At 57.4% G+C, this 17,418-nt stretch overlaps 1 protein-coding gene across 1 annotated transcript; it reads right to left on the bottom strand.

The window, feature by feature from the left end:
• Positions 1 to 6,105: 6,105 nt before the first annotated feature.
• Positions 6,106 to 9,910, bottom strand: KCNK15 (potassium two pore domain channel subfamily K member 15). The gene is made up of 2 exons (XM_035548367.1): positions 9,628 to 9,910; positions 6,106 to 7,019 (listed from the first exon to the last, which is right to left on the bottom strand). Exons 1-2 carry the CDS (start codon positions 9,908 to 9,910, stop codon positions 6,106 to 6,108), a joined length of 1,197 nt encoding a protein of 398 aa, XP_035404260.1.
• Positions 9,911 to 17,418: the final 7,508 nt, after the last annotated feature.

Below are 17,418 nucleotides of genomic sequence, written 5' to 3'. Positions count from 1 at the left end.
GCCATGGATTGTTTAGACAAATATTGCAGATTTGTTTGGTTTGAACAATGATATATATTTAATGTTTCTAGCTACTGGATCCTTTATCAATGTACTGTTCTAAATTGCAGGTCTTCTGGAGTCAGAATATCACAAGTTCCTGTAGAGGAGCTGTTTTTAAGGTGTTGAGGCAGTTGATAGAATCTCAGCCTAAGCATGTTTAGCAATGTTTAGACAGCAAGACAACTTTTTTATGAAACTCATTTTAAGTTAGTTTATTACATGCTGTTAGTAATATTTTAAAGCAGGAAAAATATTTTTCTTTAAAGACCAAATGATGTATGTTTTTTAACTGATAGCATAATTTAGTGTTTTCAAAAATGTTTAATGTTCTCGGTATGGAGTTTACTCATTCTTTTGATTTCTGTGTTCCTTGTTATATTTTATCAACTTTTTTTCCAAAAGAAAAGAGGCATATGTAAATAAACAACAGAAAAGAGTCCTATAGGAAATTCACTTCAAACTGACCATAAAATTATTAGTAAATATTTGTCACTGTTCATTAAATCTCAGCTACTATTCAAGCCTTTGTTGAAAAAAAAATTTGATGTTGTATTTTCAAGATAAAAACAACTTAGCTAGTTTTGTCATAATCCTGTACTCTGTATAAAAATCTTTTTATAAAGAAAGTCTAATAGGCTAACAAGCAATAATATATTCCATTTGGTGTGCACAGATTGTGACTTGCAGGCTGTAGTACATATTGTTGATACAGTTTATAATTGTCTTCAATCTTAATTCCATCACTTTTGAAAAAGATCCATATTAACTTTGATTGTAAAAAGGAAGATTGGGCTGTTGCTTTGTAAGAAATATCCATCACGTAGATTTCGCTGTGAGTTTGTGTGCCCATCGACATGAAATCTCTCCTAGGTGAAGAACGAAGCAGCTGTAGGTGACTTCGTACTACAGAGTTAAAAAATCCTTTCGATATGAACTCGATGACTGTTTCAAGCACCCTGTTTTTCTTAGGCTATTTAGTATTTGTAACTCAATGCGAATGGTTCCCACTGCCACTGTAGCCCTGATTAAGCAAAAAAAACCCTTTGCACTCTGGGGCCACACAGCTCTGCCCAGTAGCTGCCTGTTTTCCTCGAGATGGCAGGGGCAAGCTAACGGGAGTTTTTTTCAGAGCAGCAGATTGAGCTGCTCTTCTTTAAAGGCTTCGTGGGTTGTTTTGTCCATTTCATAGATGGTATTTGTCCATTTTGTTAGAAAATTCCACCCAAGGCAGAGAAAGGTTGCACCTTCGCAGAGGCTCGGGGGGCAGGACGGCCATGTGAGATGGGAGCAGGCTGTTCTGTGCCAGTCTTCAGATAACGCTGGGCTCGTCTACAGATTTTTCCAAAGTGGCAGGATCAGGATATTGGATTTTAAGGCAGCTCTATCATTGATGAAGTGCATAAGATAAAAGAGCTTCAAACCAGCATCCCAGTCCATTGCCTGTGGGTTCCTCACAAATCCCCGCCTCGCGCTCAAGGCGGCCAGCCACGCAGACAGCGGTCACCAGCCCAGTGATGCTGGAAGCCCAGAGGAGTGATGGAATAATTCCCAGTCATTTGTGAAGTGCTTGGAGAACAAAAAGAGGCGTGTAAATGCAAAGTGCCAGCAGTAGCCCAGGAAAACAAGCAGACTTAAAAGCACCTTTAGTAATACAGAGGGATGCACGGAGACCTGGGGCAAGCACCTGAAGCCAAATTGCAGCTCCCCAGTTTGAGCCAAACATTTAGAAATGAGGTCGATCTTTGAAATCCTTTCCACGTGCACCGCATGCCCAAAGCGTGTTCTAGTGGTGTCCCTATGTGTGCGCAGCCAAAACTGCCCCTGCCTGCAGGACGCTTGTGACCCCTGCATGGCAGAGACCCCGAGCTGCGCTATGCCCTGCTGCGCCCCGCCTGGCTCTGGGGGCTTCCTGGCTGCCAAATGCGTCCCAGCACCAGTCAGTCAATGTGGTAGGTCCCCTGGGAATTTGTCAGCGGTTCGGTATTCTCTAAATGTGGCTAACAAGTCTTAACCCCGTGCTGCTAGACTCCTCTCAGTGACCCCGAGTCCATGCCGAGCCCCCGCTGCTCACCACGCGGCAGCATCAGGCTCTGCCAGGCGCCTCCAGCGGTGCCAGCACCCCTCTGCCCTCCCTTCCCTTCGGTAGCTGCTCCCATCCTCGGTGGGGCAGAGGAACAGGGGACAGTTCCTTGTGTAGCATTTGGTCCTTTGCACTTTAGCAGCTGAAACTGAGACGGAGCCAGCACCAGCCCTTTACAGAGCACCAGCAAACAGAGGCTGAGACCGAACGCTTTTCCGTTCATAACTTTCCGGAAGCTAAAACGCAACCAAAGCGATGTTGTTAAACCCCGCTCTGCTGGGCCAGCGTAAAGGCAGCCTTTTCATTTATGCAGCACGCTGGGCACCTCGCTTGGGCTTGAGACCCCTGGCTCGGGAAGGAGAGGGCTTTGCCTTGCAGGAAGGACACAGCCCAGGGGCAGCAGCGAGCTCTGCTTGCTGAGCAGGGACGTGGGCAGAAGAGGGAGGAATCGAGGCACACCTGCTGCTGAAGCCCACGTGCTTTTCGAGTGGCTTGTTTTTAAGTTACCCGGGCACCACAAGCTCAGGTAGCTGCCCCCTGAGGGCTCCAGGTCCCCCTAAACACAGCCCGGGTCTTTTAAATCTTGCAGCAGGTTTTTTCTAGGGCTGTGGTTCCTTACCCAGCGCTGCTCTCTGGTCTCTGCTTTGTGATTCCATCCCCTGGACCTCGAGCTGCTCTGGGCTTTCTTTGGAGCCAGGAAGAGCGAATCCACGGTGCGTTCCCTCAGCCTCACCGTGCTGGGCTTGCCTCCCTGCTTCAGGTGGGAAGGACGTGCTGGGGGCGCAGCACCTCCCCCCGAGACCCCTGACACAGCACTGCCATGGCCTGCCACCCGCCTGGGATCCGGGTGTCCCGGCTGCGTTTCAGACCGGGGGGGGTCCTTCCGTGCCGTGCTTGGTTGGAGCTGGGGGTCAAACACGTGCCGCGCCGTGCAGGCGGCCAGGAGAAAGCAGGGACAGGCAGGAGCCTCCCTCTGCTTTGTGCTGCCCCCTACTTGGCTCCCCTCAACCCGAGGCCTTACTCCAGCCCGCGGGGACGAGGCTGCCCGCAGCCGAGCCGTCCGTCCCACGGGGAGCCCGGGGCGCTGCTGCAGAGCTGGCCTCTGCTCGGGGCCGGGGCTGCTTCCACAGGGCCCAACCTTTGTGCTTCGTTAACTGCTCCACAAACCCATTGCTTACAGGGCGCTGAGCGGTTGCTGCCTCTTCCTTTCGCCTTTCTGTAGGAGCAGGGGCGGCTGATCCGCTCTCTGGGGGCTCTGTAACCCACTCCAAAAACTTTTGGAGGTTTTTTAACGCTGTCTGCTGAGATCTGATCTTATGGGGCTGGAGGAACACAGGCGATGGAGCCAGGCAGCCTGCTTGCCCCACGTCTCCCGTGCCCGGTGGCTTGCGAGGTGCGTGGGCTGCCTTGGGTGGAAGCGTTGGGCGCAGTCCCCGAAGCACGGCGTGCCGCGCCTGTGGCCGGAGAGGGTTCTGCTGTACTTTTTCCCTGTCTGTAGGTTTTATTCAGACAATATGTAACGATCGAGTGATTTACAATTCAGTGTTAAGCTAATGAAAACGTTGATAATGGTGACAATAAAAACCTTTTTTTTTTTTTTTTTTCCTACGGTGTGTTGGAGGTGTTTCATGGAGTGTCTCTGCATTCTGCTGCCGCCAGGATTATCTTTAACCCCAAACGTCAGCTTTGTGAGGGATGTGGGTTCAGGGGAGCCTGGGGACCCCCGGGGAAGTGCAGGTGCCGCTGGGTCCAGGGGGGCCTGAGCTGTGATCCTGTGGGAGAGGAGGGCCTGGGGGCACTGCTTGGATGCATGGGGCCCCCCAGGGAACCGACACAAACACGTTTCCCATGGGAACTGTGAAGCATTGCGGAGTCCCAGTTTCCTGAGAATTTCCTAAAGGTTTTCTCATGCCTTCAAATCCCTCTGCAGGTCAGCAGGGGCAGGACAGCTCGCACCCACCCTCCTGCTGCAGCCACGGGGCCCTGCTTGCCCTGAGGGCAATGAGGGAGGAGGAGGAGGAGGAGGATTCCTCCAGCCTGGCGCAGGGGGATTTGAATGGCATCTCCCACCCTCAGACCATCTCTAGCTTCCAAAAGCAGGATGGGCTCAGGCAGTCACTAAGCAACCGGTGACCTTCCCAGCACAGCCTGGCAGCTCAGGCTGCATGAAGGCAGCGATAAAAGCGAGCAGGAGCCCTGCTTTCTGCGCTCTCAGCTCGTCACCAACTCCATCCTCGGCACGAGACGAGCTCCATGGTGCAACCATCATGTTGCAAGCCCCAGCGCCCCGACGGCCTTTCCCTTTGCATCATCCTGCAGTGGGTTCTGCAGCTCACAGGCACGGAGCTGTTGAGCACACAGGTCTGCCCTGATCCCCGGGGAGAGGGAGAGCCTGGCTCAGCCTCTGCGTTGTTTGCTCTCCCACTTCCAGCTCCAGCAGGGCTGGCTGTCACCGGGTGTTTCACTGCCCTGCTCTCCTGCCAGCTGCTCGGGCAGGCAGCGCTCCTGCCCGTCTTGGTGTTGCCTGCTTGGATCTCCTGATGCAGAGCTCAAACCTGAACTGTTCAGAGCCGGGAACAAGAACGTCCCAGATGTCACCAGCCTGCGCAGCTTTGGGGCGATCGCTGGGGAGCCTGAGCACTAGGAAAGGTTGGGAATGTGAAGGTCACCAGCTGGGGGGGGTGGAGGAGCCCGGGGTGTCCCTGTGCAGGGACAAAGCCACCACCCCACAGTGGGCGAGGAGCCCCAGCCCGGGACAGCCACACAGCCCCCAGCTCCCTTGGGTGTCCAAATCCCCCGCGCACATCCACAGGGATGTCCCTGCACACAAACATGTCCGTGGTGGGGTGCAGGGAGCCAGGCAGTGGGCTCGGACACACCTGGTCCTGCTCATGACAAATATCCGACCACCACAACCTGGATTCACCTTTTATTAAACTTCCCAGAACAAAAGGAGGAGAGAGCAAAGCCTGCCCCAGAGCTTTCCCAATGCTGGTGCCCTGCACGCCTTCCCCACCAGCAGAAAAACGGAGAGGAAAATCGCATCGGAGGGGGTTTTAGGTAGAATGAGAGTGAAAATGTCTCTTTATTGGGGGTGAAAAAGTGAAATGGAGCTGGTCCCACTACCAGAGCCCAGTCCTGCTCCTGCAGATGAGGCAGGGTAGGCACAGGGCATGGAGGCACCAGCTAGGAGCAGCCTCCCCATTAGGGATTTTTGCTAATGATCTAATTAGGGCCAAACCCTTTGCAGGTGGTCTGGGGAAGTGCTCCCTGGGACTAAGCCCTTAGCACAGCCCAGGCTCATTGCAGGGGGCCGTGGTTTGGCTGCAGTCCCTCCTGCCCAAGCTGTCCCTACAAGCAGGATGCTGCCCCCCAGCAGAGCCCAGAGGACCCCTGGCAGCAGGTGGGCAAGCAGGAGAGCGCGTGGGGCTCAGCTTGACGGTCTCCGGCCACCCGGAGCCAGCTGTCACTATGTGCCGAGCCGGAGGGAGGGCTGCAGCCCACCCCATATCACTGTCCCGGCCACGAGCCCACTGCGTGGCACCGCCTCGCCTGCGCCTGGGGCTGGGAGCAGCTTGCAGGAGACCCCCAGCCCTGCAGGGCTCACCCACACGGGCTTGGTCCACGCGCTCACAGCAAGCCTAATGCAGCCTGTATTGCTGGGCAGGGTGGGGGAGGAGGAGGAGGAGGAAGAAGACAGCAATAACTTAATTTTGGGAGCAGGGAGGCGGGAAAGCAAACCTACAGCCTGCTGGTTTAACATCACAGGGCCTCTTGCCAGACCCAAACGCTTGAGCCTACTTGGGAGGGAAGAGCAAAGAAAACAGGGTGTGTGATCCCCTGCCCGCTCCCCTGCCAGAGGAAGGATCGTTTATCTCCTGGGCCTCAGGCTGCCAGCTGCGAGGGGAGAGGAGAAACGAGGGCGCTAGTTGGGACCTGATGCCTCAGTTAATTGTTTGCCAAAGCAGGGCCCAAGCCTGCTCCTAGATGGATTTCCTCCGCGGCCGCGGGTGCTGCCGGCACCGGGGGCTGCCAGATGACAACGTGCTCGCCGGGGAGGAGCCGGTCTGGCCCCGCGTGCTCAGGGACACCTCGTCGATTTTGTAGGAGATGGAGTTGTAGTACACGGGGTTGGTGTGGCAGCTCAGGGTCTCGGGGTGGGAGGGCACGGGGCTGCCGCATAGTGGGGCTCGGTAGCACAGGCAGGTGCAGAAGGAGGGCACCTTGGCCGAGGAGTTGGCCGAGCGCCGCCGCCGCCTCTCTGCGTCCTCCTGGACCAGCGGGATCAGGTTCAGCTGGCTCGTCCGCTCCTCCGCCGGGAGAAAAATGGCCTTGCTGCCCCGGCCGGTCTCGCCGGGCGGTGGGTGGAGGTTGTTGCGGGCCCTGCGCAGCGAAGCCCTCTCCTCTGCGTCCCGCCGCTCGTCCTCCGAGTTCATGGTGAGGAAGCGCAGCACCACCAGATTGAGGAAGGCGCCGATGACCGTCAGGCCCACCAGGATGTACATGAAGCTGAAAGCCACGTACGGGGGCTTCTTTTGCAGCGCCTCGTTCTTCTGCAGGGCCACGAAGTCTCCGAAGCCGATGGTGGTCAGGGTTATGAAGCAGTAATAGTAGGCATGGAAGAAAGTCCAGCCCTCGAAGTAAGAGAAGGCCGCCGCCCCGATGCACAGTGTGCCCATGCAGGACAGAAAGCCGACCAGGACCATGTTTTCCATGGAGACGTTGGTTGTCCTCATGCCCAGACACTTCTTCACCTTCTTGAGCAGAAGCCGCACGAGGGTGTTCATGCGTTCGCCCAGGCTCTGGAACATGACGAGGGTCAGGGGGATGCCCAGGATCGCGTAGAACATGCAGAAAACTTTGCCGGCATCCGTGCCCGGGGCAGCGTGCCCGTAGCCTGCGGAGGGAAGGGGACAGGCAGGCGTCAGGCCCTGGCAGGGGCTCCTCTGGGACCACCAACCACCTCTGCTGAGGGAGCATGGGGAGAAGGGGGGGAAACAGAAAAAGAATCGCAAAGAGCTCTGCAGGGCAACTTCAGATTTACTCCAGCATCACTAGGAACATGCTAGGACCTGAAGTGCTGCGGGACCTCTGGGAGGGCAGCACCAAAGCCTTCACACCACGGCAGCCCTGCCCCAGGGATGAGGGGGGAGCCTCCCCCACCCTCCTCAAACACCCCCCCGGGATTTAATTTCCCCACCGCTGTGGGGAAATTTCCCAAGTTTGAGCGCTGTGACTCGAGGACATGCACGGTTACGCCGTGAGCTGTAGTGAGCTATTTGCCACGATCCCCCTGGCCTCCGCTGATCCTGCGTCCGCCTCGCTTCATTCTACCAGCCGAACCAAACCCCGCGGCCCCTGACCTGAAGGGATGAGTGAGCAACGCGCTGCGAGGAGCCCGGCAGCGCCGCGCTGCGTGGGGGGATCGGAGGAGGCGTCCAAAGCTTGCTGCTGGGTTTCCATGAGAAACCACCAGGGCTGGAGACGCCTCTCTGAAGGTGCCTGCAGAGCAGCACCAGCGAGCAGCTCGCGAAGAGGGATCCTTCCTGCACTGCTGCCTGACCTTTGGCAAACAGCTATTTGTGTGGGTTTTTTTGCTTGTTTGTTTTTTTTCCTCCAGGTACCCAAGGGACTTTTTGCTGGAAGAAATGGGGAGAAAATGCGCTCTTTTTACTTTTGTTCAAGGCTGTCACTTGGCTTCACCTCCGTCTCCGCTGCCAGCAGATTTCCAGGACTTTTAGGGAAAGCTTTTTAGGGAAAGCGTTAGCACGCAGTGATGGGAAGAGCAGAGGATGACAAACGCATCGTCCCAGGCTCTGGGCACACCTCCCACTCCAGGAAACTCCTGCAATTGGTAGGGCTGGGAGCTGAGGACAGCGTTACCCTTGGCCACGCTGTGCTCTGAGCCGCAAATGCAAGGGCGGCAGGGAGCGATCGGTCTCTAATTGCTGGGTCTGTGTACAAACCCATGCAATCACAAATGATCAACTTAATTCCTGCATGGCACATCTCTCAGAATACAGAGCAGAAATGTGACTGCAGTGGCAAAAGAAAAAAAAGAAGCAGTCAGATCCTAGCCTAATAACTGAGTGCAATTATCAGGTCCTAGGCTACAAGGTAATACAATGAGAGCAATGAGGAGGTAAAGACAATGATCCAGAAGAGCAGTAAGTGGAAAAACAGCTGTTGTGCCCTGAGAGGCTCCTGAAAGAGCGTATGACTGATGCTTTCAAAATGACAAAAGGAATTAGAAAGAGTAAACACAGCTATGTTGATGCTAAAGCTGAGATTCAGAGCGCAGCCCGATGGAGAGGGAGCTGACATGCCAGCCTTTTAAAATATGGCACCTGGGCTGAAATTATTTATTGCACGGGGTGTGTAACATGCTTCCCAATTGTTTGTCACAGGCGACAGAGGAATCATGTAAACGAAACTATAACCTGTTGTGGGGTGAGGGGGATGTTCATCGCAGCCGTCTGTCCTGCCCTCCTGCTGGAGCTGACACTCGCCGTGCCCTGGGCGTGCTGCTGTTGGGTGCTGCGTGTGTCCCCAAAGCTCTGTCCCTCCCCGGGCAGGCATGCAGAGCCCCTAGACAGGGCTGCTGGGGCACCTGCTGGCTCTCCTCCCCTCACCACACCACTCCTCGTTTGCCCATGCCCCGAAACACAGCGGGTTCAGCTCCCAGATGTGTGTGGCCCCTCTGCGAGGCTGAGCCCCAGCCTGCAGACGAGGACCTGCTGTTAGCTGCTGGCTGTGCAAGGGCAGGATTTGGCCTCAGGGCTCCTGCCCCCAAGGAACATCTGCTGGTTGAGCTCCCAGCCCGAGGAATGACCCTAGCGGGGGTCCCACACCTGCCTGCCCTCAGGGGATGCTCGGGGTGCGTGGGTTAATAGAAGTGGGTTAATTAAATGCTGCTAAACACCTATGTGGCTAACCTCAGAGTGAAGGCAATCCTCATTGAATTTAGTGTCATTTCATCGTGAGATAGCAGGCAAACCACATCTGGGCTCTAGTAAGCGTGTCTATCTGGGGGCTCCATGCAACTCCATTACTCCCCCCAACCCAGCCGAATCCAACCCAGCCCAACTGACCCCCACCCCCTGTGGGTGCCCACTCCTGCGGAGCCGCTGGGGCTCCCCGGAGCAGCTCTTGCCCAGCCCCGCAGCCAGAGTTTGGAGGACCCAGAGCCTCCTGCCCAGCTCCCCAGCCCACCTCGCTGCCTGCAACCCTCCGGGGGCCCGGCGTGGCTCCCACCCTTGCACCCTGCCAACTTCTGCAGCCCCGGGACCGGGGCCGCATCGCACCCCGCGGCTCCTGCCCCCGCTGAGCCCCCGGGCTGGGGCCTCCCCCACCGCGGGGGTCCGGCTGGGACCCCCCCACTCTGTGCCAGCCAGGCAGAGCCCCCGACCTGGGGCACCCGGAGCAGGGGCTGGCTGGAGGGGGAGGCCCCGGAGGGGGATGCGGGGCCGGATGGAGAGGGGGGCACCCCGCGCTCCGGCGCTCACCGATGGTGGTGATGACCGTGATGGCGAAGTAGAAGGAGCCGGCGAACTTCCACTGCCTGCCGGCTCGGTGGGGCTCGGCCTGCAGCACCAGCCGCTCCAGCTCCCGGTAATCGTCGGCGGAGAAGCGGTACTTCCTCCGCAGCTCCCCGCGCTTCTGCTCCAGCAGCCGCTTGCGGCCGCTCTCCGCCTCCGACTCCAGCGCATCGAAGACGGCGGCGCCCACCAGCAGGTAGGAGAAGATGCAGAGGATGAGCGCGGCCGTGCGCAGGTTCTGCCGCTTCATGGCTCAGCCCGGGCTCCGCATGGCCCCGCCGCGGGTCCCCCCCCCCCGCCCCGCTCCCCGTCCCCCCCTCCCCGTCCCCGGGCCCCGCCGCCGCGCCCCCGCGCAGCTCCCGCGCCCGCGCACCGCCCCCCGCGCGCCCGCCGCCGCCTTGCGCGCCCCCAGCGGCACCTCGGGGTGCCCCCTGCGCGCCCCCCTGCCCGGCCGGGGGGTGCTGGGGGTGCTCAGGATCCCCCCCGGCTCTCCAGCAGAATTGGCTGCGGGAGGAGCCGGAGCCCGCGAAGCGGAGGCCCCGCTTTGTCGTCTCTGGCTTCGCGAGTCTTTATGTAAGCCTTCTGCTGCCTTTTTAAAAATAGGATGCTTCGCTGGTTGGACGGTGTCTGCCTCAAGAACTAAACTCCCCTCCTCTCAGTCGGGAACAGGCGAAGCGGGCGAGCGGACCCACAGCAGGATTACATCCCCCCCCCCCCCCCCCGGTGCACCCGCCCCACTCCTGGGTGCGGAGGGGACAGGACGATTTGGGCTGTAATTGCACAAAGGAGGTGTGAGTCGGACCCGGCGAAACCTTCCTAACCCTGCAGATGGGGAAACAGCAGAACAGATCGCCTGGGAGGCTGTGGCAGCCCCGGCATGGAGGAGTGTGAGGTGGGGAAGGGGAGATCAGGCAGAAGTGCCGCGGGGACAGCTGGCAGCCCCCAGGGGCAGGATGTCCCTCGCTGCTCCTGCAGCCCCCCCAGCCCTGACCTCTGCATGTCCTTGGACAGCACCGGGGACACGGTGCCTGTCCTGCTGCGGCCCCGAACTCCTTTCCACCCTGGCCGCCTTCCCACTTCCTCGTGGTGCCCCAGTGCCAGCACCATTACTGAAAGTTGTTCCCAAACAAAAACTGCAGGTGCCGGTGCCCACAAGCTGTGGGAGGATCGCTGTGTGCCACCGCAGCACTCACAGCCCCTAAATCACACGGCGAGGCCTCCGCTGGAGGAATGCGCCTGGTCTGTGTTCTCCTTGGCCTTGCTTGCAGCCCTGCTGATGGGTCCTGGGATGCTGTCAAGCCTCCAAAACTAAAGCAACGTCAGGGCCACCTGCAAGAGAAGATACGCGCCTCGTGCCGCCGTTGGGCTGCTGGTAATTTTTTCCACTGGTCAGCAACGACATCTGTGACATCCTACCTTGTAGGAAGGGCACAGCGGTGCTCCTGCTGGTTCCTGGAGGAGGAAGCAGATCTCACAGTGATCACATCGCTCTCAGGGGTGATTCTGGGGTCCCAGTGCCCTGCAGGTCCAGTTCTGGGCTCCCCAGGTACTTGGGGCATTAAGATGCTATCCAAAGCCAGCTGCTCCATGCAGCTGCTGGAGCAACGTGCCGGGGCAGGTCCAAGTGTGCAAAACACGGGGAGATGCTCTCCACCACGGGAGAAGATGGGCACAAGCTGCCTGTGCAATCCCTTTAGCAGCACCTGAAGGACATCACCGGTTTCTCCTTTGGGGGTTCGCTGTGACCGCATGCACAGGCTCTGTGCAATAAAAGCAGCTCAGAAGGAACAAGGGCAGGGTCAAGAACAAGAACCCCCAGTACCGAACCCAGTTTGGAATTGTTTCTTGCTTCCCCGTTGTGAACTTCACTCCGTTCAACCTTTGGCTTCCCACCACCTTCGCTCTGCTTGGGAAAGTTCACGTGGCATCGGCAGGATCAGACCAGGCAGGATAATGTACCTTATCATCGATTTCCAGCAAGGAGTTGCATTATGAGATTAAATGCCTGATTTTTTTTACTGCACGGGGAAGCAGAGGGAAGGTGAGAGCTCTGGAAATCGAGCGGCAGCTGCGTGGTGTGCTGCCGCTGCCAGCGCCTTTGAGCGGGACAGGTGCTCCTCGTCCGGCCAGCCCTGCGAGCCTGGAGAAGCTGCCTGCATCCTGGAGGCTGCAAACAAAGCCAGGCCTCATCTGCGCTTAAACAGGGCCTAATTAATGTGTCTAATTGGCTCACAGCTAATAATTCGGGGCTGGCAAGGAATTTATTAAAAAGCTTTCCTAGTTTTAATGGATTGAAACAGGCAAAGCTGCTCAGCAGGCTCAGAGGAAAGATGCTAAATACAGGCCGGCAGCAGAGGCTGTTTGGGCGGCTCCCGGAGGTCCTGCTTCCCCTGCCACATCTGGGCAGAAGTTCGGGCAGCACACAGCACCGTGCCCAGCCCGTGCCCGTGCTCCTCTTTGCTAAAAGGTAAGGGCAAAGCTGAAGCTGGGGTCCAAGTGCCTGCCTTCTGCTCCTTCCCATGGCAGAGGGACAAGGGGCTATAGCTCCCTCCAGGCAGCTACTTCCCCGTTCCTTTCTGGAGGTATCTGTAGATGACATCTTGCAGTATCTTTGCATTCTGAAACACCTCAGCAATCTCTCCTCGCTGCTGTCTGATGTACGTGAGAGGTGGGTGCATGCCATCAGCCGTGCCCCAGCTGCTCTGCGCACCAACGCTGCGCCCCTCGCTCGGTGCTGGCCGGGCCCAGCAGCTCGGGGTCCCTGACACACCGCCTGTCCTCGCACTGTGTGCCACCCTCGGGTGTCACTGAGGGCTGGAGGCAGGGGGCTGGCACCTCCCTGCGCTCAGCCGTGGGGTGCTCCAGGTCGCCGAGTGGCTCAGAGAGCACCGTGGCACGCTCCGCTTCTTTGGTTATTGGAAAAGAACAAACAGATGATTTCTTTTGCCTTAGTAAACGCATCAGCTTTTAATGCCAATCAGCTTTAATGCCATTTAATACTGAGATTATAGCCTCGCAATGCCGCAGGATATTTTTAAAGCAATGGATTAGTTCATTTCCAAAAAGGATTAGATGCTGAGAGACGAGTGCCCACACCAGCTGCAGCAGGCTGGAGCTCCAGGCAATGCCCAGTGGTCCCAGGCGTGTGGCATGGTGAGCTGGGCACGGGGAGCTGGGCACGGTGGGCTGGGCATGGCAGCGATCCCCTCTCCACACCAGGTGCCGGCGCTGCCCTCTTCTGCAGACAGAAACTTCTGCCCCGTGACTCCATTGATCGTCCTGCACAACACCCTCCTGCTAGCCGGAGCTAGCCCACCTCTCTCCTACAGGCCATGCCCTGGGCTATCTGAGGCTCCCCCTGTTTGTTTCCAGAGGTTTGCCCCTGCCGTAGCTGAGGGTGGGAGTCCTGGCACGCCGGGGTGCCCGAGCATCACTCAGGATCCTCCTGGCCTTCCCTGGGCTCTGGGATCTCCCCGCTGCCTCTCTCCCTGACCCTGCGCAGCCTGGATGGCCGCAGGCACTTTGCTGTGCAATCTGGAAGCTCACGCAGTGAATTAATAAAGTGCTGGGTATAGAATCAGAATATAAACTGGTCACCAAAGCAGATTGCCTCTGCGCGGTCGCCACGGATGGGGCTTGCGGGTTGCAAACCCCAGGGCACGTGGGGGTGGGCACAGCCCCGCATGTGGCTGTCCTCAGCCTCCTTGCCAGCTCCCAGCCCTGCCAAACCTCGGCCGTGCCTCCTTCTGACGCCCTGGCACCCCACAGCCCGTGGCAGAGCCTCGCCCCATTTCCCTGCCTGCCCGAAATGGGTGCTGCGCACCCGCACGGCCCCGTGCCCCCACCCCTGCTCCCTGCCACAGCTGGAGCCTGGGCAAGGAGCGGAGCTGGGCCACAAACGCTGACGGTGCTCTTGTCAGTTTGTGACCACAAACTCTATTTTCAGCCTAATAAGTTTTTTATGTGCTTGGAAAGCTGTCAGTTGAGCGTCAGCCAGGCACAAAGTACCTGCCATAAACGCCTGGCCGGCACCCAGCCGGAGAGGTGCTGCGCTGCTGCAGCGGGGTTTTGATCTCAGCCACTTTGATTGGTTCCTTTATTTACCTTGAGCACCTCGGCTTCAATAATAAAACCAAGATAAAATAATAAAGTCCCTGCTTGCTAACTAGTGGGAATACACACCGAGAGGCTGCTGGAGCAGAGCAGCCCCAAGTTTGGATGAGTGTCCCAGCGCGGCGGGGACTGGTCCCAGGACGAGGGGCAGAGGCTCGGTGAGGGCTGCCCACGTTGGTGCCCTGCACGGTGGCTCCGGGGACAAGCAGCCGTGGCATCGGGCTCACCACAGGACCACGGCCACGTCAGAGCCTTGGGTGAAGGCAGAGCAGGGCCTGATCCTGCTCCCACCACGCGCAGCGTCACGATGCTATATATAAACGCCTTCCCTGCTGCGAGCCGGGGGGCAGAGGCTCTGGGAATGCATCGCAAATATGCAAGTACTGCAAATATCCCCACTTTAACCGGGGAAAAGTGCGTTGATTATTCACAATGAGCGCTCCCTTTCCTGTGCTGCCGTCTGAAGCCAGAGCTCAGGGACTGGGCAGCGCAGAGCTGACTGCCTTCCCCAGACCGGCCGGAATGCGCCAGGCACTGGTGCGTTTGGAAGCAGTTTGCTTCCTCTCTGGGAGGCTTAATTGGGGAGATGAGAGGCATCTGCCCTGAAATGCAAATGCGAAGGGTCCCCTGTGCCTGCCCCAGCCCTGGCCCTTGCTTCCCAGCGCTGCTCGGAGGCTGAGGCGGGCCCCTGGGGCACAGCAAGAGCAACTCCAGGCACCAGCGCCCCATGAGTCAGCCACAGGGAATCAAATTAACACCCGGCTTTTGGGGAGCCGGGCACACCACCTGTGACGAGCAGGAGAAGCAGCCTGAGGTTCCTCTGGGATGAGGAATGTTTGGGTAATTTTTAAGTGCCTCCTTTGAGCCTCTGGGGTGCGAGCTGCGGCACGGGAGGTGATGCTCTCCTGGGTTACCCCAGGGCACCTCCTAGCAGTGACAGACCCAGGGCATGGGCATTCGGGGTTTCTGCCTTGGGAAGCAGACGTGAATTGCTGTCTGTGAGCCACCCCCATCCCATGATCTGCAGCATGGCAAGCACTCCACTCCTTCCCGTGCCATGCCTTCACAAGGGGACAGCACCCCATGTTCACAGACTGAGCCTGCTGCTCGGTCCATCTGTGACCCTCCCGTCCTCACCCCATGGCATGGGAAAGCAAAATAAAACCTCCCAGCCTGTGTCGTGCTGCCATGCTGGCTTTGCTCCCCAGGGGACTAACCAGAGCCACCGGCAGCGAGCCCAGAGGCGAGGAGCTCTGAAAAGGAGCCAGCCAGGAGGGGAAGAGGCGCCGACCCCGGCAGATCCCCTCCTGCACCAGCACCCCTGCGCTGGGGGCTGAGGGGGGGCTGGGTGCGGGAAGCTGGAGCTGCCAGCTCTGCCAGCGAGGGGCTCAGAGGAGGGATATTTAGAGGGATGCTCTAAAAACCAGCACGTCCCTGCCGAGCCTGGGCTTGCCGAGCCCTCCAGGCCCCGGTGCAGCCGCAGTTGCTCTGTAACGCACATACAAATGTGTGCTACGGCTGCAGCTGCTGCCGAGCTGCAAGTCAGTGCCTCCCCGGGCTCCTGCCCCGCGCAGGTCCCACCCGCAGCACCTATTTATAACCCAGGCACCGCAGGAGTAATATTAGGCTGGTGGCCTCACACAGGCACGCTAAATGTTCTTCTATTTATACGCTTTGCTCTTCTTACAGGCTGTTGGTCTCCCAGATGCCAAAACACTCTGCAGCACAGACAGACTCAGATTTTTCTCTTTTACTGAAATATTCACCAGCAGCACCCAACCCCACATATATTTACCATTTTTTGCCCGGGTCACCTGCCGTAATTGCATCTGCTGTCCCTTTCCAAGTGCAATCGATGCCCTCGGTACATGAGATAACCTGCGGGGTCTGCTCCCCCTCGAGCCAAAGGTAGCTGCACGATGAGACCGTTGTGCTGAAGAGCTGAGCACCTCGTGCTGAGTCTGGGGCCGCATCTCCGGGTGATGGGGCTTTGGGCTTCTCCATCCCTCTTCCCATCCACCCCAGCCTCCCTCTTTTAGGATTTACCAGCTGCACCAAGCTCCCCGGAGCATTAATTTCAGCCATGTATCGTACACTGTGAACGCCAGTGGGGGCAAATCCTCCTTTCAGGCTTCAGACTCCTTCTAAAAATCTGTGCAAAGTAAAAATAAAGATTTAAACGGACTTGAATCCTCTGCATCTATCTGTCAAAGGCAGTGATGTGTTCTTCTTGTATGGTGTTTCGCATGCCAAGCCAAACAGTTTTGCATTCTAGGGAAATAAAGGGCTTGTGCATCTGTGCATCTGTGCTCGTGCCTGTTAATTTTGCCTGAATGGCTTCCCTGGGCTGTCAGCTCAGAATTATCTTTAACATAACAAATCTCAGCCATGTTTGCAACAAACCCTCAACTAAGAGAGGTTTATTTAATGAAGCAAGAAATGCTGCCAAATTTCTAGGCCTGATCTCGATCCCATTAATGCCGGCAGGAGAATTCCCACCACGTTGGGTTGTTGGTTGAGCCTAACCTGGGGAAAACGGATAAAAATCTCTGTCGGGTCTGATTCTGGTGGCTCATTGCTCTGCTTTGCCATGCTGGGGCTGGGCAGGAGGGCAGGCGTGGGGGGTGGGATTCCTCTCGCCTGATTTTGGGCATCTTTGAGTCCAGGGAAGGGAAGGGGAACACATCTAAAGCCAGGAGTCCAGAAGAGGTGAAGTGAGTTTCTTCCCTTCCTGCAGAGCCCTTTCACACTGTGAAAGCAGCTCACACACAGGAACCAGACAGCTGCCTGCAGCAGAGGGGACAGGTCTGGGTGAAACCACACTGCTGTGGCTGCGCCGGGGGCACTGCTCCCCTCTGCCACACGTGCACTGGGGCACAGCCCTGCCAAAACGCTGCCGGCCCCCCCAGGACAAGGGGAGGACAAGGGGAAGGAGGAGCACAGCAGTTCCCTCTTGTCCCTGTCCCCTTGCTGGTCACCCAAGGGACAGTGCCACCACACTGCGTGGCTCGGAGGGGCCAGAGGGTGCCCAGAGGTGCCCAGGCACCGAGATGTCCTCTGTGGGACGGCAGCTGATCCTTGCTAGGGAACAAGGGCTGGAGGAAGCGGGGCTGCTTTGCTCTCCCTCACCCAGCTGTGAGAGCCAGGCTCATATGCCAGTGGTTGTGCTTAATTACATGCAGCTAATAAAGGGCAGGAGCTCGGCTGTGCTTGGGGGGAGTGTTTTTTGCAGCTTATGTGGACAGCAGTGCTTGACTGAGCACTTGATTGAGAGGGCTGCAAAGCACAAGGTACCACAAAATCCCAGAAATATCATCCCAGCATGTGGATCCTTAATGGCTTTTGGTGGTTTGATGGATGTGGGACACAGAAAAATGAGATGTGCTAGGGCTGCAACAGTCCCTGGGGCTCGGAGTTGGGTCTTGGGATGCAGATCTTTAAATCATCCTTAACAGTGATATGGGGGGCACTGGAGGGGGGAGTTGGGTGGGAGGAGATTTTATTTTTTTTCCAAAAAGGTGTAAAAGAGTTCAGAGCTCTGGAGGAACACAGATCCTGGGAGCGTGCAAGCAGCAGAGGCCAGCCCTGGTCCTAATGCCCCAAACACCTGATGCAGAGACAAAAGATCAGCTCACCTGAGAACTA

Source organism: Cygnus atratus, chromosome 16 (genome assembly GCF_013377495.2).
Source record: "Cygnus atratus isolate AKBS03 ecotype Queensland, Australia chromosome 16, CAtr_DNAZoo_HiC_assembly, whole genome shotgun sequence".
Taxonomy (NCBI): Eukaryota; Metazoa; Chordata; class Aves; order Anseriformes; family Anatidae; genus Cygnus; species Cygnus atratus.
Note: the sequence above shows the minus strand (reverse complement) of the source record. Positions and strands in the feature narration are given on the sequence as shown.

Coding starts and splice junctions, on each gene's coding strand:
- KCNK15 (XM_035548367.1), bottom strand. CDS start 9,910: ATGAAGCGGCAGAACCTGCGCACGGCCGCGCTCATCCTCTGCATCTTC. Junction 7,020..9,627: donor CACGGTCATCACCACCATCG/GTGAGCGCCGGA, acceptor TTCCCTCCGCAG/GCTACGGGCACGCTGCCCCG.